Source organism: Cavia porcellus, unplaced genomic scaffold (genome assembly GCF_034190915.1).
Source record: "Cavia porcellus strain 051 isolate PalLab524CR breed Dunkin Hartley unplaced genomic scaffold, mCavPor4.1 scaffold_25, whole genome shotgun sequence".
Taxonomy (NCBI): domain Eukaryota; kingdom Metazoa; phylum Chordata; class Mammalia; order Rodentia; family Caviidae; genus Cavia; species Cavia porcellus.
Genome location: NW_026947508.1, coordinates 36,345,068 through 36,371,841, shown reverse-complemented (window position 1 = coordinate 36,371,841; position 26,774 = coordinate 36,345,068). Strand labels below are relative to the sequence as shown.

At 42.1% G+C, this 26,774-nt stretch overlaps 1 protein-coding gene across 12 annotated transcripts in view; it reads right to left on the bottom strand.

The window, feature by feature from the left end:
- Positions 1 to 22,513, bottom strand: part of Eri3 (ERI1 exoribonuclease family member 3) — a 128,843-nt gene extending 106,330 nt beyond the window's left edge. For 6 of the 12 annotated variants that reach the window (XM_013157946.2, XM_004999906.3, XM_013157953.2 and 3 more), the window contains exons 1-3: positions 22,028 to 22,389; positions 20,029 to 20,104; positions 7,671 to 7,948 (exon numbers count right to left, since the gene is read on the bottom strand). In XM_013157946.2, coding sequence (XP_013013400.1) covers positions 7,671 to 7,948; positions 20,029 to 20,104; positions 22,028 to 22,162 — 489 coding nt within the window. In that variant the 5' untranslated portion in view covers positions 22,163 to 22,389. The other 6 variants (XM_063236269.1, XM_063236270.1, XM_063236267.1 and 3 more) reach the window with 5 other exon arrangements.
- Between the last annotated feature and the right edge of the window lie 4,261 nt (positions 22,514 to 26,774).

The window sequence follows — 26,774 nt, the reverse complement described above, 5'->3', positions numbered from 1 at the left end:
AGGTTTTGCCTATGGTTGCACTCCAGGCATACAACCCCTCTACCTGTGCCACTCTGCAGGTAGGAGTGTCAATCTGGGAGTACTCCTGTCTCAAAGTTTTGGACTATGGCTCAATTTTCACAGCTAGAGCTCAAAACTCATCACATAATGTAAGCCTGTGGGGGCTTTCTCAATATTGTGAACACCTAGGATAAGAGGATAAAAAATAATCATCCCAATGGCATCTTAATCAAAATGATGCAAGATCCTTGTTTCCAATGAGACACAGCGACAGAGAAACCATCTCCTAATATCAGTTTCCTCATGTCAAACATGTGAGATCAGTCTACAAAAGAAATGTAATTAAGAGAGGAGAGGAAAAATAAGACAAGATGGGGCCAGAGAAAAGCAAAGCCTATGGACTTGTTAAAAATTTCTTCAGATTTCACTCCCCTAACTCACCCCTACTTACCTGCTGACTTGTTTTCAATGCCTGAGTACCTGCTGGTGGGACTCACAGCAGGCTCAGCCTCCAACCCCAAACTCTGCAGTCCTTGCCAATCTTCTCTTGCTAATTAGACCCTTCTGCCTTCTTTAACCCCTCCTTCCAAGTCCCTCTCAACGTCAGCCAGTCAGCCAGTTTTCTGTGACTTTACTGTTTGTTTATTTGATTGGCTGGTTGGTTTCTGGTGCCGCACATTTAGTAGACATACATTCCCACCATGTTGAGATAGGATCTCCCTAAATTGCTAAGGTCCCTGTGCTAGGCTAGAATGTATGATCTTCCTGCCTCAGCTTCCCAAAGTACCTACACTATCAGCACCACTCAGACATTTACCTGTTTAAGCAGTCTAAACTTCCCTGATCTGCTGAAGGTGCATCCCAGCAGACCCAAATTCCCAGTTCTTTTGAGAAAAGAGGAGGTATAATATTATTCTCCAGCTGTTGCCTCTCCCCAGAGACCCAGCTGTGACCCAACTGCTACCTTTAGTGACAAATGAGGTGTCAGAGCAGCCTCCCTGACAATGCCTTGGCTCATGTATTCCCACTTTGATTCTTACCCTTTTTGCCCAGCCTTTATTAGCTTATACTCTCTTTAGCTACTTCTAGCATACATACCCTTATTCACAGCACCTCAATAAGACCTCTTAGCTTGAATGTGAGAAATACCTTATAACTGCTACAAATAATCCAATTAACTCACTGTTTTCAAAATCTCCATTCTTCCTCTCCCTCATTTTCAACATTCTCACAAAAATACTTATACTCAAGGTCAGTGTTTTCAGACTTAGGCCAACTCATTCTGCTTTAGTCATGAGCCCCTTCTTTTATCCCTGCTGCAACCCTTGTAAGAGGCCTCAGGCCTGTGTGGCCCTCTCGTTCTCCTATATTTCTTACAAAATAATTCAAAATCACTCCTTTTCATGCACTATGAGCAAGGCTGATCACTCCCATCCATTGTACCCTTACTGCACCAATACTTGCCTCTACAATGGGAATTATCAAGTTGGCAGATAGTGGTCACACTTGTGCCTACCCTCCTCGACTCTGAGCTCCTTGAGGGTAGGGACTATTTCTTACTTGTCTTGACATTTTGCCAGTTAGTAACCCAACAGCAAAAAGAGGTCTTTTCCTTGCCTGTAAGGTGGTTACAATGAGGGCCTCCTCATTCCTTTGCTGACTTACTTGGTTTTGTCAGGTCAAACAAAAACTTTAAAAGGCAGCTCAGTGTCACTGTTATTTTACAGTCTCTGATTTCATTCACAGGTTATCAATGGTTCTATTCTTTAGAACTCTTCTCCATCACCCAAGTTAGCCCTGTGCTTAACAAAATCTGCATTTCAACAGCTGTCTCAGCCCTGGGAGGCCACCAGGATAATAAGAGGCTTGGGGGGGATGTCTCTTGACCTGCACTAAATTATGTGGTGATTTTGTTACCAGTGACCCAGTCTTCCCCAAGGAAAATTCCTGGCCCCACCCCCAGGCAACTCCACAGCCTAACTACACATCATGGCAGCTTAAAGGTAAAAAACCCAGGGAAGGTAGAGGAGCAGTCTGAACAGAGCAAATAAACCCACTTCGATTGTGTCTCAGTTATGCCAAACACACAAGGCAGCATGACCATGCATCAGTGCTCCATTCCCCAAGATGTATATTTTACTTCTACACTGCTATGTCTGCTCCAAATAAAGAAGGGCCCTTCAGCTTTCAGGGAGTTACAACATGGCCAAGACCTGGACACAGCAAATGCTTGTTCCCATTCAGGGAGCACTAGTTGGAGGGGGGGTGTGATAGAGGGACCACCAGGAAATAACACTACAGAGGGGGAGAGAGAAGCACCAACAGTGACAAAAAGGACAAAAGGGCCTGGTGGGTGTCCCATTCCCACTGCCATCACAGGTCACCAATAGCAGAATTTATTTATAGTGATTCTGCAAGAAGAAGTATGTTAAAGGACAGACAGAACTAAAAAGAAAGGCAATAACCGGTCTGATGGGCAAGGGAAAAATTATTCCATGAGTTGGGAGCCTGTGCAAGAACACTTACGGCTCACACAGTCATCATAACTCAGTCCCCTCAAGCATTTTGTGCTGTGCTTATGGTGTTAACTTTAATGTCTTAACATATAACACCATCCACACTAACACAAAATACTACACACGCCAGATGAGGCTGAGTTATAGTTGCTGTGGGAAGCATAACTTTGAATTTCCTGATTTTGGTGCATTTAATCTCAACCATAATGTTACATTAACGTCGGTTTTGCATTTCATTTCCTAGTTTAGAAGAATAGTATCAGCGCCTTTGCCTGTGTGTACAGAAAAAAGTGCAGGCTGACCGAGGCACAGGGACCAAAATCCAACAACGGGGCTCTCTTGCTAAAAACCCTAGCCCAGCCCCTCCCTCGTGGAGCAGCTGAAACCTGGACAAGTTAACAGGGAGGAAAGGTTGGGTTCTTTCCAGGGTTGCCTTTCTGTCTATTTGGAGACTGCAGGAACCAAGAGCAGAGAGAAGGAAACAAGCTAAATATGGAGCAAAGAGCAGTATCTATTTAGGTAGGGAGAAAGGTAGGAGTTGAAACTCCTGCATTTCAGTCTTGAATGAAGAGAAAGGGGAATCAATATAGTTCGGTTTGTAGGAATCTAAATCAATTTCCTATGAAGTTTTCAAAAATGTATCTTTTTCACAAAAGAATGGTCAAGATGTACCAGCTTTAGGTCATACTGAAATCCTCCAAACACCTCTCATTTATATTATACCTTTTCCTGTCACCATAAACCCTTCCCCCACTCCACTCTCCAAAAATAGCCCAGCATCTGGACAATTTTCTATAAAAGAGAAACTCCTTTACTCATAGTTCTAACTCAAAATGCAGATGGAGTCTCTTCAAAGTTTCTGTAAAAAGAAAAAAGCCCCCATGGACAAAGACCAAACACTAAAAAACCTCAACCCCAAAGGTCATTTTTCTCCAAAGTTATGGGCACCTGAATACAGATTAGAAGGAAAATAGTAGGCAAGGGCTGCTGCAGAGCAGTGAGAGAAACACTATCCAGTAATGGACAGCCAGAGAGGACTCAGGGAGGGAGGAAGGCAGGACGTCAGCTCCCCAAATGCGGAGCGTTGGGCCACTCCTCCCTTCCTAGCCATCCAGGCAGCTGAGGTTACTACCTCCTCCACACTTGCTGTGGCCTATACCTCATTTTCCTCACTTACATTGGCTCTGGTGTCTTCTGAACACTGAGGCGGTGAGAAAACTTGCCCTGAGGTTAAAGATGCACAATTAAAGATCCCACCGAAGCTTTCAGGCTGCTCTCAGGACTCAGGGTCAAAACAACCATCATTTGATGCACAGCCACACCAAAATGAGCAATGCAAGCTCCAGCTAGTAAGGACAAAGGAACCACGAGTCTCCTAAACCAAATAAAAATCTACTTCTATAACAGAAAACAATTTCGAAAATAAGAATGGTGCCTCTAAAACATTTAAACCATTTAAATTAATATTTAAGTGAAAAAAAATGATTTCCAGTGAAAATGTCTCATATTCAACCAATACTTATCAAGTTAATCTGAAGTAAAACATGTACAACAGATACAATGAGGGTGAAAACCAGAACACAAAAAGCCTGTTATATGCAAACCAAACATTCCAGTTTCACCTAGCTAAACAAAGTACAAAAATAAACAGCAAAAATGATGACAAATGGAAAATACTAGATGTTGTACCATATTTATAACCAATATTGTTACTTACCCAAGTACAACAAAGCTTGCACCTGTTAGTTTTTGTGGTGGCATTCCACTACGATAGTCCCAATAAGCTGCCTCAGGGACTTCTGAAAACCAGAGACAAGTGAGGGAAATGACCCCATGCTGACCCTCCAAACAAGTCCTGGCCCAAATCTTGTTTCTGTCTCTTACATACCCGAAGATAGGAAACACTCCAGAAGGATCAGAAGTGTACTACTCAGAAGTCCGGAACACTGAAAGCTCCTAGGAACTGGTCAGGAAAGGAACCGAGACCACTCTCATTCACGATGCCAGTCCCACACCCAGGAGTCATGCCATGAAGAACCTGTCAAGTGGACAGCCATTGTGCCATTCTAAGAGCAGGAAGGCGGAGAACTTGCATACCACATTCCAGTCCTTTTACTATTTCTTCTGGAAGTTCCTTTTCATCCCAAATCTCAGCCTTTCCTACTTCCATTTAAATTCATTTTTGTCTTTATTAAAATGAAAAGTAAGTTATTATCATGCTTTTACAAATAACTACTCCCTAAATGATGAAACTATTTAAAATGAACAAGCAATCAGCCGTCAAAACTATTTTCCATTTCTTCCCTAAGTCCTATTTTTTTTCCACCTGTAGTGATTTTTGTTCCTTATTCTAAACTTTTCCAATTCCCCACTTTCCTTGCTGACCAGAAGACCTAAACACACAGAGTTCTCTAAAAAGAACCTGAGCTATGATGCCCTCCTTCAGAGGACACCATCCCGTCTGGGACTCAACACTTCTCTAATCCATATTCTAAGCTTTCTGTGAATCCCACCAGAACCCTGCTACTTGCACACCTTAAAGAAGATGGGGGTTGGGAGTGAGTTGCCACTACCAAACAAATCTTAAAATATCCATCCCCTTCCTGAGGGTGGAACAAGGGTAGTTTAACATAGGCATGTAGTCCTAAACTCACCTGTCCACCTGTTGATCACAGCATTGTGGAGGCTTAATGAAGTTTAGACATATTACATTTATCACTTGCCCTAGATCCACTCAAATCCATCACTATGTCACAGCAAGAAGTTAAATTGATCTGACAGGATTTGCTCTTCTTCACAAACCCATGTAAGTTATTACTCAGTACCCATGCTCTTCTAGCTGTTTGCTGATTGATTATCTGACGATCAGGTCAAGTATCTTCTCTGGAATCACAGTAAACTAATAGGTCTATAATTTCCAAGATCATTCGTATTCCTCTTTTAAAGATAAGCAAGACAACAAATGTTTCTTTCTGAGTTCTCTAAAGCAACAGCTAATGCTCTGCTAATAATGAACCAGGGCAGCCAATTCCTTAAGTGCCCTTGGAATCACATCATCAGGGTTCATTGATTCTGGAGATAATCTTTAATCAGGCTCAGATGCTGGTGAACAACATGAAGCTCTAACCCAGCCTGGGTCTAGACAGGCATGGTAAGTTTGGGAAGAAAGTTGGTGGTACAAGGGATTGAATCTGTACTGCTTTATGCCTTCAGCACTGCAATAAATAAATAAATAAATAAATACCAAGCCCTTGAACAAGAAATCAAAGGTGACACTGACAGACCAAACTGAGCCATCAATCAGGCCCCAACTTCAGGAACCCTAGCAGGACCTTCTACCAGACCAGAGAACAGAGCTACACAAAGATCTGAGGTTAAATATAAATATGGAGATAAGAAACACACATCTATAGGCATATGCCAGGAAGCAGAAAACAGCAAATGCCATAATGGAGATGCCAAGCAATTACGAAGGTTCAAAAGAGGGGTGAATAGTAGAGATAGGCTGGAGAATAGATGCATATTCTATTAAGGCTTACTCAGTGACTGAAACTTAACCTGTAAGGGAAATAATACAGAGTATTAGGATGTGGATCACAGAGTCCCAACTTAGGAGACATGTAACCAAAAGTCACAACCCACCATTCAGGCACACCCACCATGCCAGAGAAACTTCAGAAGTTAGGGGAGGCAGAGAAGATGATGCACAGACAGGGGAATGAAGCAGGGAAAGCAAGTGTGGCTTGGGCAGTGCCCAAGCTGTGTTCTCTTTCAAAGTTCTTCTTGGGACATTGTTCTCATCCAGCCCCTGTCCTCCGAGGCCTCAGTAGACCTGATTCCAATCCCCCAAAGGTAAACCACTGCTTTAACAGAGAACAGGGAAAAAGAGAGGAAAAAAGGAAAAGTGGTTGGGGTGTCTGCTTTAGGTGAAATAATATACCATTTTAAACACAAATCCCTTTCTGGAAAAAACCACCATCAAAAGTGAAACCAGTTTATCTCTGGATGGACTCCACTGTTCCCTGCCTCCCAAGTACCCAATGCTGCGGTCGTCTCCCCATCCTGCTTACTACTGAAAACTGCCCCCTGATCAACATGTCTATGCATCCAAATACTATACACTCTATAAAAGAGAAGAGTGAGAGACCTACAGCCAGTATACCCAAAGCTTTCGCACTGCAATGAATTGCCATCAAGCCCCCGATCGTTCTCTTAAAGCAAATACCAAGCACCTCAATGGTACCCAGCACAGGTGCCTCTCTACTGCTAACCCAAGCTTCCTAGAAGCCTTATCTTTAAAGGATACATGATCTTTGTACACAGTGGGTAATTAAGGAAAAAAAGCAAACAAAGATATTTTCCTGTCCAAAAAAAAAATATTTTTCCACCAAACCAACAGTGGTACTTGTTCAGGTAAAATACTGCATAACGCATCACCCCAAAAGTTGTGGCTTAAAGTACCAGTAGCAGTTCTTCTGAGTTAGGAATCTGGGGGTGGCTCAGGTGGCCAAGGGTTTTTCCTGAAGTGGAAGTCAGATATCCACTGGGACTGCAGTCATCTAAAGGCTTCTCTAGGGGTGGCAGACTCAGAAGGGCAAGTTGATCCTGGCTTTTGGACTAGCGACTCCGTTCCTACATTAATCTGCCTCTCCACAGACCTGCTTGAGTAGCATGGCAGCCAGCTTCCACCAGAGCACATCATCCAAAAGGGCAAAGCAGACTGCAGTAAGGTTTTTGTAACTTAGCCTCAGACATCACACACTGCTTCTCCTTCTATATTCTATTTCATTATACTCTATTGCTAGATGTAGAAACAAAGATCCCTGGAGGTCTTTGTGGAGGCTGGTTACCACAATACTCCTTAAAGAACAAGCAACAGTGGCATGAGAAGAGAGAAAGGAAGGTAAAATAAAGAGGAAGAAGAAAGAAAGGGAAATGTTTTGATTCCCAAAAGCTAAGACCAAAGAGAAAGAATGCGCCCAGTTCTCCCCCAAAGACTTCTCACTCTGTCTTGCCCTAGCATCCCTGGTTAAGTCCCACTTCCTGGCAGGAACTCCAGATAGAAGCTAAAAACCGGGAAGATGTGAGAAAACGCCTCTGGGTCCCTCCCTTCTTGCCCACCCCTTTGTTTTCTGAAGCAATGAAACAAGTTACCTGAGGATGAATCTGTGGCTTGTCACACGTGGCCTCAAAGTCCAGCACTAAAAAGTAGTGATACCTCTGGGGAGGGAAGGACACCATTGCCGCCATGGATGCGCCAAAGCCGTGGGCCGCCAGCTTTCTGGTGGATATGGAGCAGAACTCCGGAACACCACAGGGAGAAAATAAGTGGGAGCCCAGCACTTTTCTTGCTCTTGAAAGTAAATATGAAGAAAATCGAGCTGCTCCAGTCTGTAAAGGTGCTAGCATTGAACATCCAGAAGCATCTAAAACTTAGGGGAGGAAAGTTAAAAAAAAAAAACAAAAAACAAAAACAGCCTGGGTTACTTCCCTCCCAGCGTGGCCCTATTCCATTTAGTCTTAGTCTTCAAGAACATCCATGCAATATGAGCCACTCCCCAGTGTTGCTGAGCCCTTTTCTAACTCACAGCATTCATTCCGAAAGTTCAAGACCCTGACACCAGCACCTGCAGCACTTTTACAATTCTGAGTCCCCCACGTCCTCCCCAAAACAATATGTATAAACACTGGCCTTCATCTTTAAATGGAGCTCTTGTTCAAACGACAGCAGAGAAAAATTCTGTAGTCACTTCTCTGGTGACAACAGTTAACTTTAAAGCCAAAGGTCTCAAAGTAACATGAGATGATGATGACCCAGTTGCACAATCAGCCGTAGGAGCTACGTAGCCTAAGACAAACAGTGGGAAATCCCCAGCCTCTTCTCAGCTCCACTGCCTGCCACATGCCCTTGGCTCTCCTGTCTGTGTCTCCTTACACCCCCCTCCCTTCTCCCAACCTGAACATGTGAAAGCAAATAAAGCCAATCCTAAGGGAGTTTTCTTAGGACACTCTAGTAACTCCCCAACCCCACACCAGCCAGCAACATCTGGAGGATGAACAAGTCCTGGAGAGCACAGCTGGCAAAAGCCTCAGGCCTCCTCATCTGTCGCCTTGGGTCTCACTTTCTCCTAGGGGCCCTGAATGGCCCTGACCAACTGTGGGACTGACTTTTTAAATAGGGAAGGAAAAAGAGAAAACCCAGATGTGGCAGTAATGGGAACATTGCTAAAAGTCTAGTAAAGTTTTCTGAGTGAACATGTGCGAAAAAAAAGAAAGAAAGAAAAATTCCAGTCACTTTCCCTGTACATTTTCCTTTTAAATTTGCAGAATGTCTGTTCATCAGAGGACTAAATACTATATAAAAATCAAAGCTTAAGTTTTACTCACAAAAAACTTCAACTTCCCCACTCAGAAACAAAGCAGAAATTCTATGTCCTTCCCACTTTTATACTCAATACTCAAATTTCCCTTAAATTTAATCCTCAGACACCAAATCTTACCGCCCAGTACAGAAGTGGCTGATTTATACTTTCTGAAGCAGCCTGTGTCTCCTTATACCCCCAGAACCAAAGGCTCGCCTCTGAGTGCCAGCAAGTAAGCACCAGGCTTCCTCCACGCAGCCTAGGAAATGTCCTAGGAAATCCAGGGCATACTCCAAGGCACTGTAATGAAAGGCACTGAACTTCACTACTACTTGAAGAGAAAAGGACAATGCCAAATATCACTTCTCAGCTCTCTCCTGTCTCACTAAATGAGTCACAATCATTTGCCTGCATAGTTATCAAGACATATGCTAGTATAGTTACTCAAATGTCCAATTCCTATACTGAGATGTCATGGAAACTCAGTGCAGACCAAAAAAGAATTTAAATAATGTTCTTCATGGACCCTGCACAAACACAGCACTGCTTTAGAGTTTCCTCCCAAATACAGTCCAACCTCCTTAGTCTGTGTACACAAAAGGCAAAAGAGCCAATATCCCTTTGAAAGCCAGAATCCAAAGTATCTCATCTTATCACTTACTGATAAACAGTACTAGAAAACCTGAGATGGAACACAAGCATGCTCACTTACCCATTCCAGTTTGAATCCAAAGTCCCTCGGGGCCTTAGAACTTTCTCAAATCTCTCAAAATCAGGCCCACACATAAGGACTTTTTATAACTCTTAATGGTTTTAAATTTGTCTATAGAAACACAGTATATGTATCAACCAGCTCCTGTCTGCTAAACACCACAGACATTTCAGCTTCCTGATGAGCAAGGACTTCCAGGTTTAATCCTGACTTAACTACTTATCAACCACAGCACCTTGGGCAAGCTCTGTTCAATTCCTCACCTGTAAAATGACAATAAGAGTACCTACTTCTTAATTGAGAATGAAATGACACAACACATGTAAAGCACTAAAAAGTGTGTAACACCAAAGGGCTCAAAAAATATTAGCTTAATGTTATAACTACTACTATCCAATTGGCTATGCCAACCTGGCCAACCCTAGAGTCCCGTAAGTGGGTCTATAAATCCAATAATACATAAAGCACTGTACAGAGTAACAACATCTCTTATATCCCTAGCATGCCCTAGACCTCCCATACATCATTTTATTTTTCTATCTATTCTATTTTTCTATCTCTTATCCCATCTATAGACAATATACCGATATCCAGAGGTCCTCCTGACTACAAGGCCTATTTTGTCACCTGACTTCACCTACATCAAAAAGCATCTCTTGTAGAAACTCTTAAGAACAGAGTTAGGAGGCCTCTTAGGAGGCCAATCCTCCATGTTAGCCGTCACTGGATACTACACCTCCTTCACTTCTAACAACCAAGTTCAGCCCAAGTGAAGAAACAGAGGGTATCTAGTTCTCTTCATTTCCCCAAAAAATTCATTACTAAAGCCATTAAATGCAGCAGGAGAAAGCAAGGACCTATTCTAACTGGGAGAGCCAACAGGGTAAGGGGAGTGACAGAGCCCAGGCAGGGTGAGGAAAGTGTCCATGGAGAGGTGGGAAGCTACACACCGTGCCAGGCCAGGCACGGGTGTGGAGGGCACTCACGTTGAGGGTGGTCTAACGCAGGGATCCATAGGCAGTATAAAAGAAGCAATCATGAAAGGTAAAGGGCAGTGTTCAGCAATGGGAGATGAGTTACATACAGAAGAATTGAGCAAAGGACATAAATTAAAGGTGATGGGAACCTGGTTTCTCACTGTTAAAGAAATTAGTTAAAATATGGAAAGGAAGAAAATCTTGATGATAGATGGGAACTGGCAGTTAACAGTGTGATCTTATGGCTTCTGATACAAACATGGATACACAATTGTAGATGTAAATATAAAGACTGTATGTAGACATATATACATAAACAGTCCTCATTTAACAACAGAGTTCCATTCCTGCATCTATATTGTTAAGTGATTCCTAAATTAGGAATCATATTAGTATGTGTATTACAATATTCACAGTGAAGAAATCGTCAAAGAAAACTCCAATTTGATACCTTATATTTGTATAACTCGTACATGCAGTACTGTAATGTGTAACAACACAGAAAACTATAGAACTGTACTATATGGTACAAGCAAAAATTACAGTACTATATTTTTTAAAAGTATACTATACAAAAACAAAAAAAAATAAGGAAGCTCTATAAACAACAGGTACAGAAATGTTCAAAATAAGACAGGTTGTAAGTCCAAGTACCAGGTCCTAAATCCAAACAGTATGCCTCATTCACAAATCTGAACAGTAAACAGTTGTTAATTGAGGAATATCTATACTCCTATACAAATATATACGCACATGCATATAAATTTTTTAGTTCTGTCTAAAGGGTAGTCAGAGATCAGCAACACTGAATAACAGTAAGCATACCTAATACTCAGCTCCCTGATAAATACCATTCTCCACAAAAACAGCTAAGGAGATCACACTCTGTAGAGAAATGGCCAATTCCACACTGTTGTAAGTTAAAGTACATAATCAGCTTAGAACGCCCTATTCTACCAAAAAGCAAGAAATGCTCAGAGAAGTATGGAGACATGCTGAAAGGACACAAAGTCACCTTGAAGGGACTCCTACTGGCCAATAAATTATGAGCATAATGGAATACAAGGCATTGAAGCAACCACGAAACAGTGAGTCCATAAATAAATAAATACAACTAAATTTTATTAAGAGATATTCAAATAGTTTCCAAGTACTCTCATCTCCCTATGAATTGCTTACTAATTATAACAGGAAGTAATTCTATAATGGGGAAGCCAGGTAGATATCACTTTAATCAACTAATCAAAAATAAAAATCAACACCAGGTATGGTGGCACACACTTGTAATTCCAGCAATCAGAAGGCAGAGGCAGGAGGATTTTTGTGAATCTGAGGCCAACTGGCACTACACACAGCAAGTTTAAGGCCATCCTGAACTACATAGTGAGACCCAGCATAAAAAAAAAACAAAAAATTTTTATAATGGGACATCAAAATTGCAAGCCTTCTAACAGGATACATTTGAAGAAAGCATTGTTTCTGTGACACTCCAGTTGAAAAAGTGTAACTTAAATCTAACCTCAAGAAAGTATCAAGCAAACCCTAATTGAGGCACAATCTATATAATAACTAGCCTGTAATGTTCATAAGTGTTAAGATCACCAAAGTCAAGATAAGTTTAAAGTCTAAAAGAGACTAAAGAGACCTGATAATTAAATACAACTACAATTCTGAACCACATCCTTTTCTGCTTGAAAGAACACATTGCGGGGCTGGGGGTTTAGCTCAGTGGCATGAGAGCCTGCCTTGCAAGCAGGCAGTTGTGAGTTCGATCCCCGGTACCAATAAAAAGGAAAAAGACAAAAAGAAAAAAGAAAAAAGACAAAAAAAAAAAAAAAAAAAGAACACACTTGGGATAAGTGGCAAAAACATGAATAGGTCTGGAGTTAAATGGAGCTAATGTATCAATGTTAATTTCCTGATTCTGATGGTTGCACAGTGGTTAAATAAGAAAACATCCTTGTAGGAAATACATGCAAGATATTCAGTGTGATTGGGCATTAGTTTGGGAACTTAACCCTCAAAATGACTCAAGGAAAAATTATTTGTACTGTAATTCCAACTTTTATGTAAATTTGGGCTGTTTTAAACCTTTAAAAAATTATTTTTAAAGATTCATGTGCAGGGTTGAGAGTGACAAAGCACTGGCCTAGCATGCATTTAAGGCCCTGGGTTTGATACTTAACACCAATAAGTAAATAAAATAAATTCAAATGTACAACATGATTTTTAAAAAGAAACAGAACAGGTGGTAGATGAGGGAGAGATTTCCTCATAGTGCCCACAGAAGGTACTCTATGGAGGGCAGCCCTCAAAGCACACTTCAGTCTCCCACTTTCTTCCAGTTGTGTCTCCATGAGAAGAGCCCCCAACTCCACGCCCCGCCTCACTGGCAGTGTAACTGACAACGCCCCCTACAGCCTTCTTAGGAAATACTCCTGCTCTCCCTATAGAAGCAACAACCCATCTGCTCTTTGATCCCCAGTAGCTCAGAATGTCTCTTTTCTATTGATGTCTTTATACTTAATTACCGGTTTACAGACTATAAATCTATAGCTTATAATATAAACTGGGATTAAAGTATCTAGTAGAAGGGTGGGGTTCAAAACAATAGCTTTTATGATTCCCTGTATTTCTACAAACTATCTTTTATCAGAGACCAAGGTTTATACACATTTATTTTCAGACATCTTTTTCCTTCTCCTAGCAAATTACAGGTAGCAAGCAATCTATGGCAATAGAGAAAACGAAAGATTCTCTCTTCAAAATGAGGGGCTCAGCCCCCCAATGGGGACGGGAAAGGGATAAACAGGGACTGCCCTGGGGCCAGCCTGATTTGGAGAACAGGCCTGCGCCACAGCCCCTGGAGGACAGTCTCTGTGCAGAGTATTTACACAACAGACACCAATGGCTCCTCTGCAGGCATTACTGTCTATCAGGTAAATAACACATGTGCCAAGACACACATTTAATGAGGGAAATAATATGCCTTTATAAAAAGACTCAATCTGTATTTACCTGAGAGACCAAAGAAGCACCAAATCACCAGATTAGTGGAACCACAAAGGAGTCGTTCTGGTGTCTTGAGTAAATAGACATTTTATAGCCTCCATTACTAGAGAGAGAAGTGTGGGTGGAGGGAAGGGTCATTCTTCAACATTCACATATACAGGCCAGGGAGCCTCAGAGATAGGACAAAAAGAGGAGCCTATTAGGAACATGTGGTCTACTCCCACTCCACCTCCCAGCCACACAGATTTAGAATGTCTAGGTTAATGCCATCACTAGATTCAATTCATGCCATTAAAATTCCGAGAGACAAGCATGGGTACACTCCAAGGAAATTCCAAGGTACCGGAGGCAGATCCTGAACCTGGACCACAGAGTAGTAATTTTTTCTGTTCCCAAACCTGGGTCCAGTCCCTAACTCAATCTGATCCACAGGGTCAAGGTACTCAAAGATCACAAAAGTGACAACAAAGACTGTCTGTACGCAATTCACTCAATTCCAGGCTTTGTTGTAGGCAGCTGAAAAAACAGCCTGAGAAAAAAAACAAAAATACTGCATACCTTCCAGAGTTACAATCTTCAATCTGATGAATGCATCCCTACTGCCAGGTACCTTCTGTAATAATCAGACTGTCAAATGTGAAAGAAAAGCTCAGAGGCCACCAGGAAAAAGAAGTCCTAGAAGTTCACTGCCAGAGTTCACACAGCAAGGAAAAGAAATCCACAGCCAGGGTCCAAGGCCACTACTCCAATGCAAGGAGCAGGCTCACCAGTCATTCCGGAATCTTCCCTGACATCTCACAGATGAGGCAGAAGCCTGAGGGCTGTGTCTAGTTTGGTAAATGCTATCAATTACACTGATGATCCCTGAAACCTCTACATGACTTTTGGATGACCACAGAGAGAAACAAAGCAGACTTTTTTATTCAGAGTCCTCTCTGCAGCCTGTCACTGCCTCAGTCTATAACTACAGCAGCTTCTACTCAACCACAGGGTTATAGAAAGCCCCGCAAGAAAGCAGAGGCAGCTAATCCCAAACTACCAGCAGATCTACCATCACCAAAGGACTTCAGGAATGCCAAATCCTTAAGGCAAGATCAGAGGCCACAGCAAACCGACTCTCCCCTTCAAATATCCCATCTCAGCAGCTTGTGGCAGAACATTTAAAAAGGCAACTGTTTGATGGGATTGCTATCTGCTAAATAAGCCATGCCACTAGCTTAGACATGGTTTTTCCAGGAACCAAAGATGGAAGACATCTCTTTGCAAAGTCCTGCAAGTCAGCTGCTGTTCAACCCTACAAACGAAGGCACAAAGCCTGGTTTCCCAACACACCACAAGGAAACTAGGAATGAGGAAAGACCACAGGATGGCCCTTAAGTACTCCCCACACTTTTAGAAGGCATCTACAGAACAGCAGTATTCAGATCGTCAAATACCTTCTATACTCTAGCTTCCAAGATGGAGAACTGGTGCTGAAGCAGCCATGTACTTTTTAAAACACCAATACTAGACAAATCTGTATTTAAATCCTGACTCCAGCCAGGCATGGTGGCAATACACTCATAATCCCAGCACTCAGGAAGCAAGACAGGCGAATCCCCATGAGTTCAAGGCCAGCTTGAACTACACAAGACCCTGTCTCAAAAGAAAAAAAAAAATCCTTACTCCAATATATATTTTTGCAATACTAGCTATAATACCAGTATCTTTAAGTTCAATTCATTCATAGGATGCTTTGCACAATAGTACATAATCAACAAATGCAGCTACTACTGTTAATGCAAGAGAACAAACAAATACCATTTTCTGAAAAACTCCTATAAGCCAGGCACTGTATTGCTTACTTATATAGTTTAGCTCATTTAATCTCCCAACTATCAAGCAAAATAGTTAACACTATTTCCACTGTACAATTGAGGACAGTAAGACTTACAGGTATTCAATTCTTTGAGGGGCTCTGTTCTTCTCTGCCATGGTTTGAGGGCCCACATTTGTCCCACTTGACTGATTCACTCATCAGCCACAGGGTATATCAATAATTTTTCAATTTCAATTATTCTTTTGAGGTAAGGTGTGATTTTAACCAAACTAACTCAGTCTTGAACAATAACTAAATCTATTTTAAATCGTACAAATTTGTTCTCTCTCTCTCTCTCTCTCTCTCTCTCTCTCTCTCTCTCGTGTGTGTGTGTGTGTGTGTGTGTGTGTGTGTGTGTGTGTTTACTCAGTAGTGAACCCCAGGATCTTCACAATGAGCTACATCCCCAGCCCTTTTTAATTCTGGCAGGGAAGGAGGGGTTTACCAGGAATCCAACTCAGGACCTTGCACTTGCCAGACAGGCACTTATACCACTGAGCTATTGCCCCAGCCCCTAATTTTTTTCATTTTTTATTTAGAGACAGGGTCTCAGTAAGTCATTAAATTGCCCATGCTAGACTTGAACTTGCAATTTTTCTGACTTAGTCTCTCAGAGAGTCAGGACTACAGGTGCACACCACATGCGTGGCTATAATTTTTTATATTTTAAAAGAAAAACAAAGCATAGCCCTGAGCATAAAAGCAGAAACAGGAAGAGGTGCCTTGGATTAAAGCAACTGCAGCGAGAGGAGCTCAAAGCCTTTTCTTCAACAAAACTGCAGCAGTGCAAACCTTTCCCATCTTACAGAGTGAGAAACTGACAGAAGGCACAGGTTACAGTCAGCTCTTGCTCAGGTCCCCAAAGGTATGTTTCCTGTTACAATCTATGCCTTGGCAAATGCTACTCCCTTTGTTTTAGAGCACACTTCCATTTTTCACCACAAAAATCATCGCTCCTTCAAACCCAGAACAAATTTCCTTTTCTCTGATAAAATTAATTGCTTAAGTGTGTCTAAGAAACACGTTTTTTGTTTTCTTTTGTGGTACTGAGGACTGAGCCAAGATCTTTGCATTAAGATACATCTCTACCATCTTGTATATTTTGAGACAGGGTCTCACTAAATCACTAAATTACCCAAGCTGGGCTCAAATTTATAATCCTCCTGCCTCAGCCTCCTGAGTAGCTGGGATTATAAGTGCACACCCTCACACATGATTAAGTTTATATCGTAAGGTGTCAAATATTTATTTCTCTTACTAGTAGTAATTTTCAAAGAGTTAAGGGGAAAGATTGGAAGACATGTGTGTACTTGTTTATTTTTCAAAAAGCATATTTAATACAATTCTTTGACTTGTTTTTTCGTCAGACCCTTTCACACATTTTTAAATGCATATATATTAAAGAAAAGTAAGACATTAGTTTTCTACAGTGAATGCATTTTAAAAGCTGAGAAATGCTGAATTAGATCTTTGAGGGCAAGGACTACATTTTATTCATTCATATGTTCCTTAGGGTCAGGCACAAAGTGTGAATATAAACTTGAATGAATTAACATGCCTAAAATCATGTTGCCAACTGCTCTGGAATTAGAACATACCAGAACAGCACACAGCCCAAGCACCAACAAAGGTTCTTTTCTTTCTCTATCATTCTCTAAGCCCACCCAATCTGTCTTTCAGGGAGAGAGCAGAGAGAGACAGAGACAGAGACAGAGAGAGAATGAGAATGAGAATATTGCCAGAATACTATTAAAAGGATTAATTTAGGGACCAGTGTTTGGCCTGTCATATCCAATCACTACCCACAGATCTACAGCTTCCCAAATCAAGCTCATGCAAAGAGGAATCAATCGCAAGGACACAGAGGGTCTGAACAGGCATACTAATGGCCTCCTGAGGTGCCAGCGGCCAGCTTTGACACTCCCATAAATTATCTGCCTTTTGATTTTACCTGTAGCTGTGAGGCACAAGGCACAATTTTGAACATAACAAAGCAATCCCTCCTTAGTAACCCAAGGCTCCCCAAGGAATGTCCCCCAAGGAGAAAAGGCTAAAAACAACAACCCAAAGGAAATCTGCTTCCCAGCAGGTCTGGTCCTTGCAGTCAACAATTAAAACCCAACAGAACCAAATGGATAAAGGAGAATTCAAATCAAACTTAGTAGATCTAAACGAGCCATTCATCAGACTGCAGTTTTGCAATGACTTCGCATCTCTCACTCAAGGGAAGAGAAATTACAGCAATAAAATAACACAATTTTATCTGGAGACAAATTTGCACTAGCTTTTACAGTACCTCACAGCATGATTTTGGGCAACTCACTTAACTTTCTTGGGCCTCAGTTGCCTCACAAGACAGCAAAGAAACAAATGCTGATCACCTGATCTACTTCCTAGCATAGAAGTAAAAAGTAATTTAACAACAACAACAACAAAAAAAAAAAATTGCAGAGGCACTTCACAAAGATAGAGGACCACAAGGATGGCAACACTAATAAATAACCTCAGACCGGGAGAAATCACTGGTCACACTTTGATGAATTCTATTGGGAAGCCACTGACTTAATTCATTTTATAGATGGTATTGAGACTACCCTGAAAAAAGGTCCACCATAAAAAAGTTCTGGAATGGAAATCTTGATGTGTGCAAATCTTCATCATGAAAAGCAGTAGAGTTATATTATTAACTTTTCTCCTGGTGCTACCAGCACCAGGTGCTGCATTTCTGTCACATGGACAAAATGACAACTGTGTAGACCTAAAACATACTAAACCAAAGGCCAAGTCACTCAACTACTGTCTCTTTTTAAATAATTACTAATTGTGTGAAATACTAATAATAAAACATAGGAGGAAGAGACTCTGCTAAGAACTTTACGTATCTTAGTAAAGCCTTTCACAAACCCATTATCTCCACTTTATAGATAAGAAAAGTGAAGCTCAGAGATAATCACTTGTTCAAGGTCACATAAAGATTATCAGAAACCTATAAGCTTCCCTCCAGCAATCCAAGTACACCAGGGCTCACAGGAAGAGGAAGACAAAGGGGAAAAGCAGGTACAGCACTCACTAGACCCTCATGAACCTACCATTACACATTCAACAAACACTTTATCTGCTCCTTGTGCCCACATGTACCACCATACCTGAACTGGGAGACTTTCCGAAACTCAAGAAAAAATGATTAGTCTGCTATAAACAAGGAAGGAGAGATTGTGTAGGACAATACAGAACGAGGACAATACCTAGAAAGCTTACAAATACGGGTCAGTTTCTGTGTGTACAGTTCAAGAAGTTTGAAGCAACTGATACTAACCTATAAGCCCTAAAACCAAGATCTCTCCCAGGGCTCCATTTATTCTACATTTCCTTTAATAGAAAATAGTTTCCAAAATTTTTTAATTCATTCTACACCAATTTTCCTTCCTATATCTCTTCTGTCTGTAAAATGGGACCTAATACATTCTTTGGTAGACGTCTTCTAAGTTCCAACAGATGGGCAAAAAGTTACTAAAGAAAACCAATATGTACATGTATGCAGATTTAGTGATATTGAGGATCTTTTTGTTGTTGTTATTTTGTTGTTTGTACTAGAGTTTGAACTCTCAACCTTATGCTTGCCAGGCAGGTGCTGTGCCACTGGGCTATATCCCTGAGCCCATACTTAGTGTTTAAGGACCAAAATACTACCACAAAAGGGGAAATACAAAGTGCTACCAAATTAACCACCACACCCTCCTTAATGGTCTACTTCCAGTATTACCTAATCCAATCAATCCATTCTTCACACTAACATCAAACTTTCTACAACATAAATTTAATGTCAATCATCTACCATTAAAACCAACAGCTTCTTACTGCTAAATCTCATCCAGGGTCACCAAACTATAGTCCATTTGCCAAATCTATGTGCTACCTTTTTTTATAAGTAAATTTTTATTGGTACACAGCCATGGTTGTTCTTTTTTATACTATGGTTATCTTCATGCAAACTGCACAACTGTGTAGACTACCTGTGACAGAGACCCATGAAACCCTAACATTTTCTATCTCATCCTTTATGGAAAAATTTTGCAACTTCTCATCTTTTTTTCCACTCTCCACTCACTACCAGTCTAATCCTAAATCTACTTTTTCAACCAGATCCTGGTCTTGGCGAAATGGAGATAGGTTAGGACTAGCCATCTATTCAAAGACGACACAAAATTCAAGTTAAATCAAGGTCCCAAAGACTGGTCAGATATATTATCAAGAACCAAATGAACATGTTTCTTCCAAATATATTAAGATGTATATTTCTTAAATAAAGGACTAATTTCTGTCTCTATTCAACCATCCTGAACCTAAAGCAAGTGCTCATGAGATACCGGTTACAGAAATCATGACAGAATTAGAGAATCTGGATTCCCCACCTCCAACTCTGAACTCCACAAATGTTGGGTAAACTTCAATAGGTTTTGAGCATACGTTGTCTTATCAGAAAAACCTACATAAAAATATAATCTGCACCAACCCCCACCCCGTATCACCAAACTTAAACACTCAAAAAGAAGAAGTTAAGCCAAACTTGACCATGCAACAGAATTCTCACCTCTTCTTACTTCGAAGATGCCAAGACTGGCAGCTGGGGATGGCGAAGGTTCTGTGAGAGCTGGAAAGCCCCAATGCTGTGGACAAACATATGTCTCTGCAACAAGTCTATTTCAATACAAAAGACCAAGTCCCCACTAAGGATTACACTACTCTTGAAACTCCTAAACTCCAACTTTGGCAGAAAGCTGTTTATGTAGAAAAACATTGCCCTTACAGAGCTTTCAAAAGCTATCAGAGACTCATTTGCTTGTGGAACAACATACACACACATTCTCTAGTAGCAAACTTTTCTTCCTAAGAAGGCTTATTTCCTAGAAATCCCAAATATTTACAGTATCTGTGTCTGGACTGTGAAAGGACATAAAGTGGTGGCTGCAGAATAATTTTTAGAATTCTATTTCCACAAGAAGGAGACAGTGTTAGTAACAGAAGTTAGGAATTGAGGCTGGACCTCAGGACTGGGGAAAATGTGTTGCCACAAATCTCCAGGCCATAATGCAAATGGCCTTATAGACCAAGAAATACTTTTAAGATACTTCTACATCTCTTCTCTCTCAAGTTCTAAGAAAGTCAAAGTAACCAAATCCCAAGTCAAAACATAAAATTATACTTATAACCTAACTCAGATCTTCCAAAGGACAAGAAGCTGAAGAGATCATGTTGTAAGTTAGTGATGCCTTCTCTACAGAAACATCTATGATTGGAACCAACATATTCCTTTCTGCCATTTACACATTTTAGTCTTTATTCTACTTTAGTACTCTGAGAAAAGGTCATTCAATAACTTACCCCAACTCAGAGAAAAACACTTTTCAAAATGAAAGGGAATAAAAGCACCTTTATTTGTAATTTTCAAATAGGAAAGAGAGCTCTGAGCCAAGCTTATGACCTAGCTAGCTGATTATTTACAGGATCTTTGGGCAGGAATTGTTAATGAGCTTTTAATTTGGAGTGCTTAAGTTGCCAAAGAGCTCTGAGCTCCAGTGAAGCACCACAGAATCCATAAAGGAAACCTTATCAATCACTTCCCGGCAGCTCCCTTCCCCCCTCTGCACCTCCTGAGGAAAGGCAGCCAAGTGGGTTTCTAACCAAGATCACAGACACATATTAGCAGAGTCACACTCCAAATCTCTGTTTATAAATTGGCTTTTAAATGGTAGGGGAGTCAGGTATAATATACTTAAGCTCCAAGAACGAGCCCACTACAACAAGGTATGCTGTGTATGATAAAGTCAGAATAAATCAGAATTTGATGAAGCCAATTGCTCAAAAACTCTACAATCAAAAGTCATTCAACCAATCACAATCCACTATCCTTTAAATAGAGTATACTCTAACCAATGGGGTTCAAGCTTTGCTGCTCTTATGCTCAGAAATATCTAAGAGCAAATGCTACAGAAGTGAGCAGAGACCTCTAGTAGACATTCATGGTCAGTCTGTTGCAAAATCCAACCCTAACAACAAACTCCACACCTGCAATTCAGTATCTCCCAGGTCACCAAGGAGAGTTATATTGTGCAAGAATTCACAGCCAAGCCTCAGTCCAAGTTCATGTCTTTCTGTTCTAAGAAAACACCTGTTGCTGAAACATTTGTAGGAAGGCAAACAAACCTAGCCAGATTAAGCCTTTCTTGACTCCTTCCACCATCTCTACTTCCACTACTTGGGATTTACAGAGCTAACCTGCTAACTTGTGTGTGCGCATGTGTTGTGATTTTATCTGTCTCCTTGCTGTTTCTAACCTCTCTGGTCAAACCGTTCTTCCTCTTCTCTAGTAACCCCAAGAAGTCAGTCTCCTTAATCAACTCACCTACTCTGTCCTGCAAAACCCTGCCCCACTCCCCCTTCACCAGAACATTACTCAGTAGATCATGCATCCAAAATGAGCACAGGGGTAAGCACCCCACGCTACCCAAACTATGCATACCACGACTCTACACCCAGCATGCATAAACCAGGGCCCAAAGTGGGGGAGGGGGACTATCAGCATCACCCACCCCAGGATGTTGCCCCCAACTCGGGCCCATCCAAGTCCAGGGGAGAGTAAGGGGAGGGGCAGGGGGCCAGGCGACCAGCCCTCCTTCCCAGGGCCGCCCCCGCCCCCCGTCAGCTGCGGGAGAGGCTGTCGCCATGGCAACGCCCCCTCCTAGGGGCTAGTGCGGCAGGCTCCCTCCAGATGAAGGCCCCGACGTCTCCCTCTGCCTCAGCAGGAGCTTAGAGCAGTTGACGGCGGCGGGCACGGCCCGCGCCGAATGCGGCGCCGGCCAGGCAGAGGCTGGGCCAGCTCTGCCCGCTCCCCACCGCCCGTTCCTGGCCGCTTCAACAGCGGCAGCCAGCACCACGAGTCCACAACACACCGACTCACCTCCGCGCACTCTGACCCCGATCGACGTGAAGGACGGGCGGGCGCGATGGCCAACCGGTGAGCCAGCCGTCGGCCCCTTTGACCAATAAGCTGACATGGGGCCGGGCTTCTTAGCTCCAAAAGCTACCTCTCCCGACGACATGCGCGCTAACGTGTGCCAACATGGCGATTGGCAGAGACTGGCCTTATGGGACTTGTAGTTTTGAGATTACACGTTCCCAGAAGAGAAGGGGTCCCTTGGGTACTGCAGTAGGGATTTTTTAAAAAACAAAAACTTCCTCAGTTCTAGAGCGATCCAGGTGCCCCACCTCCGTTTTCTTTCAACATATGCATGAGGTGAATATAGGCCTATAAGCTTACATATTCTGATGGTTCATTCATTCAACAAGTAATTATCATCTACTCTTGGATGTAGGCCTGGGAGAAACCTGGGTGAGGAGGGAAGAAAAAATGGGCTAAGAAGCAAATGCTTAGATTTCTAAAGGGCCTTTCTAAGGAGGAGAGAACTGACTTGTTTTCGGTCCCGTCAGAGGAAATATTGGGGTTAAAAGGATTCTGGCTACAGCTTCCATAGTCTCTCCAGTTGGATGGACAGAACTCTCATCAAGACCAGAGGTATATTTCTCCATCATGGTTATGCCTTTCTGGGAAACCATAAGTACCAGGAAATGAACTGAGAAGCTCAGTTTAACCAAGACAATGATGATTTTGACAGCCTGTCAGTCAATCAGACCCTATCCTATGGGCCAGCTTCAGTTACCAGCTCCTGTCTGCCATTTCCTTATTCTCACTTTGGATGATAATATTCCCTATCACCTCTGAGATCTTGACATAGTGGTTCCTGCCTACACTGGACATACTTGGTAATTCCTATATTAGGGAGTATATTCCTTAATCTCATCAACACAATGAGTTAGTTTATGCTATTATGCCCATACAGAATTGACCAGTGTTTTATAATTATCTATTTCCTTGTCATCACTCCTCCAACACTTTAATCTCCTTCAGTATAAGTATTGTTTCCATATTGTTCATGTATCAGTAATACCCAGTACAGTACCGGACATAAAGCTGGCATGCAAGAACTGCCTGTGAACCAATAAGGAACTAAACAGCAGAAGGGACATGAGAAGGGATGAAGGGAAAAGAACAAATAATAGACAAGTACATATAAAAATAAGAGGCAGGTGCTGCAGCACAAGCCTGTAATCCTAGCTACTCAAAAAGATGAGGAAGAAAGTTTCAAATTCAAGGCAAACATGAATCTAGTTTGCTAGATTCTGTCTCAAAACAAAGATAAGAAAGGCCTGGGGCAGAGTGATCCCAGCATTCAGGAGGCTGAGGCAAAAGGATCACAATGAATTTAAGGCCACAACAAGTTTAAGGCTAAAAACATAAGCAGACCCTGTTTCAAAAAACAAAAAAAAAGGTGGAGGACTGAGGCCTGGGGATGTAACTCAATATAAGTCTCTGGGTCCAGTCCTCAATACCACCCAAAAATAAAATAGAAGACAAAACATGGCCACTTCTATCTCTGGCTTTGTTATATCTTAAATTCTGGCCTAAATGAGACATAGACAACCTTCTTAGCTGTAAGAATTAAATACTTTACCTATCTGGATTGGTGGCCTTCTTTAAGGTCCAACTGAAATACTCTCCACTTAGCCTCCCATGATTAATTTGACTTCCCCCTAGACTGTGATCCTTCCCTTTTGGTGCTCTAGGACTCAATTATACAGCTTCGAGGACATTACCAGGCTGTAAGCTTTTTTTGGACAAACACTAGGCACATGAACTCAAATACTAGAACAATTTAAGAGTTCAATATATACACAGTATCTTGCACTACTATCTAACCCATCGTTTGGCTCCTCAAGTCTTGGCTCTGTGGTGTGTGATTTGATCACCTAGGAAACAGAGCCTGAGCCTGATGTGGTGGCACATGCCTATAACCCCAGCTATTTACAAAGCTGAGGCAGAAAGATCATAAATTTAAAGCCAACCTAGGTGACTTAGACCCTCTATCAAAGTAGTTTAGAAATGTAGCTCAGTGGAAGTGAGCAAGGCCCTGAATTTAACTCCCTGTACTACAAAACAAAACAAAACAAAAAGCTTGAGGCAAAGCTTGTAGGATAAGATTTAACTGGGAAATATAAACCCAGGGCAGCAAGAGTAAGAGGGAAAAGAAGTGAATCAGGGTAAAAGGGAGTGAAAATATAAGGCAGTGTACTACCAGCACTTCAAATAAAACACACTAACTACTCTGTCATACAAATTAATTCTAGATGAACAGTTGAGAAGGATCTCTTCTCAGGGAGAAGGGAAGGCTTGTGTTACCCTACCACTCTGGTAGCCACAGGGGGCGCCAGATTCCACACCCTGAAGCACAATGGTTCATCAAATACTAGAAATGGTGGAAGTCAAATTCTCTGGTTTGGTAAAATTGGTCCCACTGCAGACCTCCACCATGGGCACAGTGAAGGCTGTGTCAAAACCTAAGCCTCATCCCAGAGGAAGCGGAAATAGCCAGATGAGGTGATAATAGCAGCTGGGCTGCCTTGTAAGCTGTGGCCAAGGCCCTGGGTCAAAGTGTAGATGGGGCAAGCATATTTAGGCAGGCAGGAAAGTAAGACAAGTGCACAGTTTCAGACACACCTTGGGAAGCCTTCCAGTTTCCAGACTAATTAACTGACTACAGTGAACCCCGAGAGCAGGAACCAAAGACAGCACCAAACTGGTTGAATTACCCTTCAGCCCACTAGGAAAAAAAACAGCAAGATGGCCATCAAAGCTGGGATGTTAACCAGCAATTCAAGAGCAATGAACACAAGACCCAAGAACAGTGCCTGGCAACCCCCAAACACATACCGTTGGGAGAACCCAGGTATTCTGAAATCATTTTATCTGAGAACTAGAAAAACTGCTGCTGTTATCATCATCACTATAAGCTACATTAAGACGAGACGGCGCAGTTATGAGGCACGCGGGCTTGCAGAGAACCTTTGCAGGTTTGAGCCTTCTATCTGTGATCTTAGACAAGTCACATACCTCTCGGAGATTGTTTCTTCATCTCTAGAGTGAAGATAACACCTATAACCTACCTGCTTTTAGAATAAAATGCGTAAGTGTTAGCACGGTACCTGGCATACAATTCAGTAAATAGTGGCTGTTGTTATGACTCACTCACTCTAGCCAACTCCTCTCCATTCCTGGAGCACCATGCCACTATCTCCCTCTAACCTCAGCAGTCTTCTGCTGCGGAAAGAACAGGGGGACTTGGACTTGGCCAGGCCTTTTTCTCGTTGCTTTCTCCATAGCTATTCTCCCATGAGCCTGGGCCATTCATCTCCCTGGTGACCTGAATCTGAACTAAGAGACCGATGTAGGGTGGCTGAGGCCAGGGTGGTAATATGCTCCCTTATCTCTATGCCCCTCACTGGGGCCTAGTTAATTTTCCCTTTGATTTTAATATAGATTTATTGAAAGTTTCAGTTATGAAAACAAACTGCAGAAGCAAATTGGTGTTCTTTGCAGGCCTACAAGTGCCTATAAAGCTGCCATGTTCGGGAACGAATGGCGCTCTCTGGGAGGTCAGTCATGGCAACAGGAAATCCCCAGGGACACACACACTGCAGTTTAATATTTTTCTTATTAGCCTTTTTCTTCTTTGCTATCTAAGCCTCCCCTTTAAATCGGAAATCAAATGGAGCCAGCTGCCTGAGGAGGCTCTTTCCCAAGCTGTTCTACTTTCTCTGCCTACTCTATCTGCTCTCTAATCCTTGCTTCCTGTCTCCCCCTGCCTCTCTGACTTCACCCTGCCTTGCCCCCCGGGCTCAGAGAAAATTACAATCACACGCCCCACAGGTGTAGCTCTGATATATCAAGAAATGTCCCATATCCCTGTCCTATCTGTATGAGGTCCCCCTGGGCTACCCAACCTCTAGTCAGAGGCAAGGCATTCCCACAAAAGATTGTGGCCCCAGGCTCCTTCCAAATCTGGTGTGTAGAAGGGAAGAAAATGTAGAGTTTAAAAGAAAAGACACTGCTTTCAAAAAGGCATGTAGTAGTGTCAGGATCTATTGGACTAGAAAGAAACAAACAGATGATGATGGTCTTAGAGAATGGGCAACTTCTGCCAGCCCAAGAATTGACCAGCCTGGTTTCTTGCCTTCAGTGTCCCAGTCGCTCCTGTAGTGAGAACTACTCACTGATACCTAAGCTGTAGAATTAGTTCTGTTTGAAGAGAGAGGTTCCCTGGAGTCCCCATACCCTGGTTAACTTGAGGGTACCATCTGCACTCTGGGACTGAGATGCTACTGGGTCAACCATCACATCCCAATTCCCAGTATCCTCTCCTTGTTCATGAACATTGCCCACCA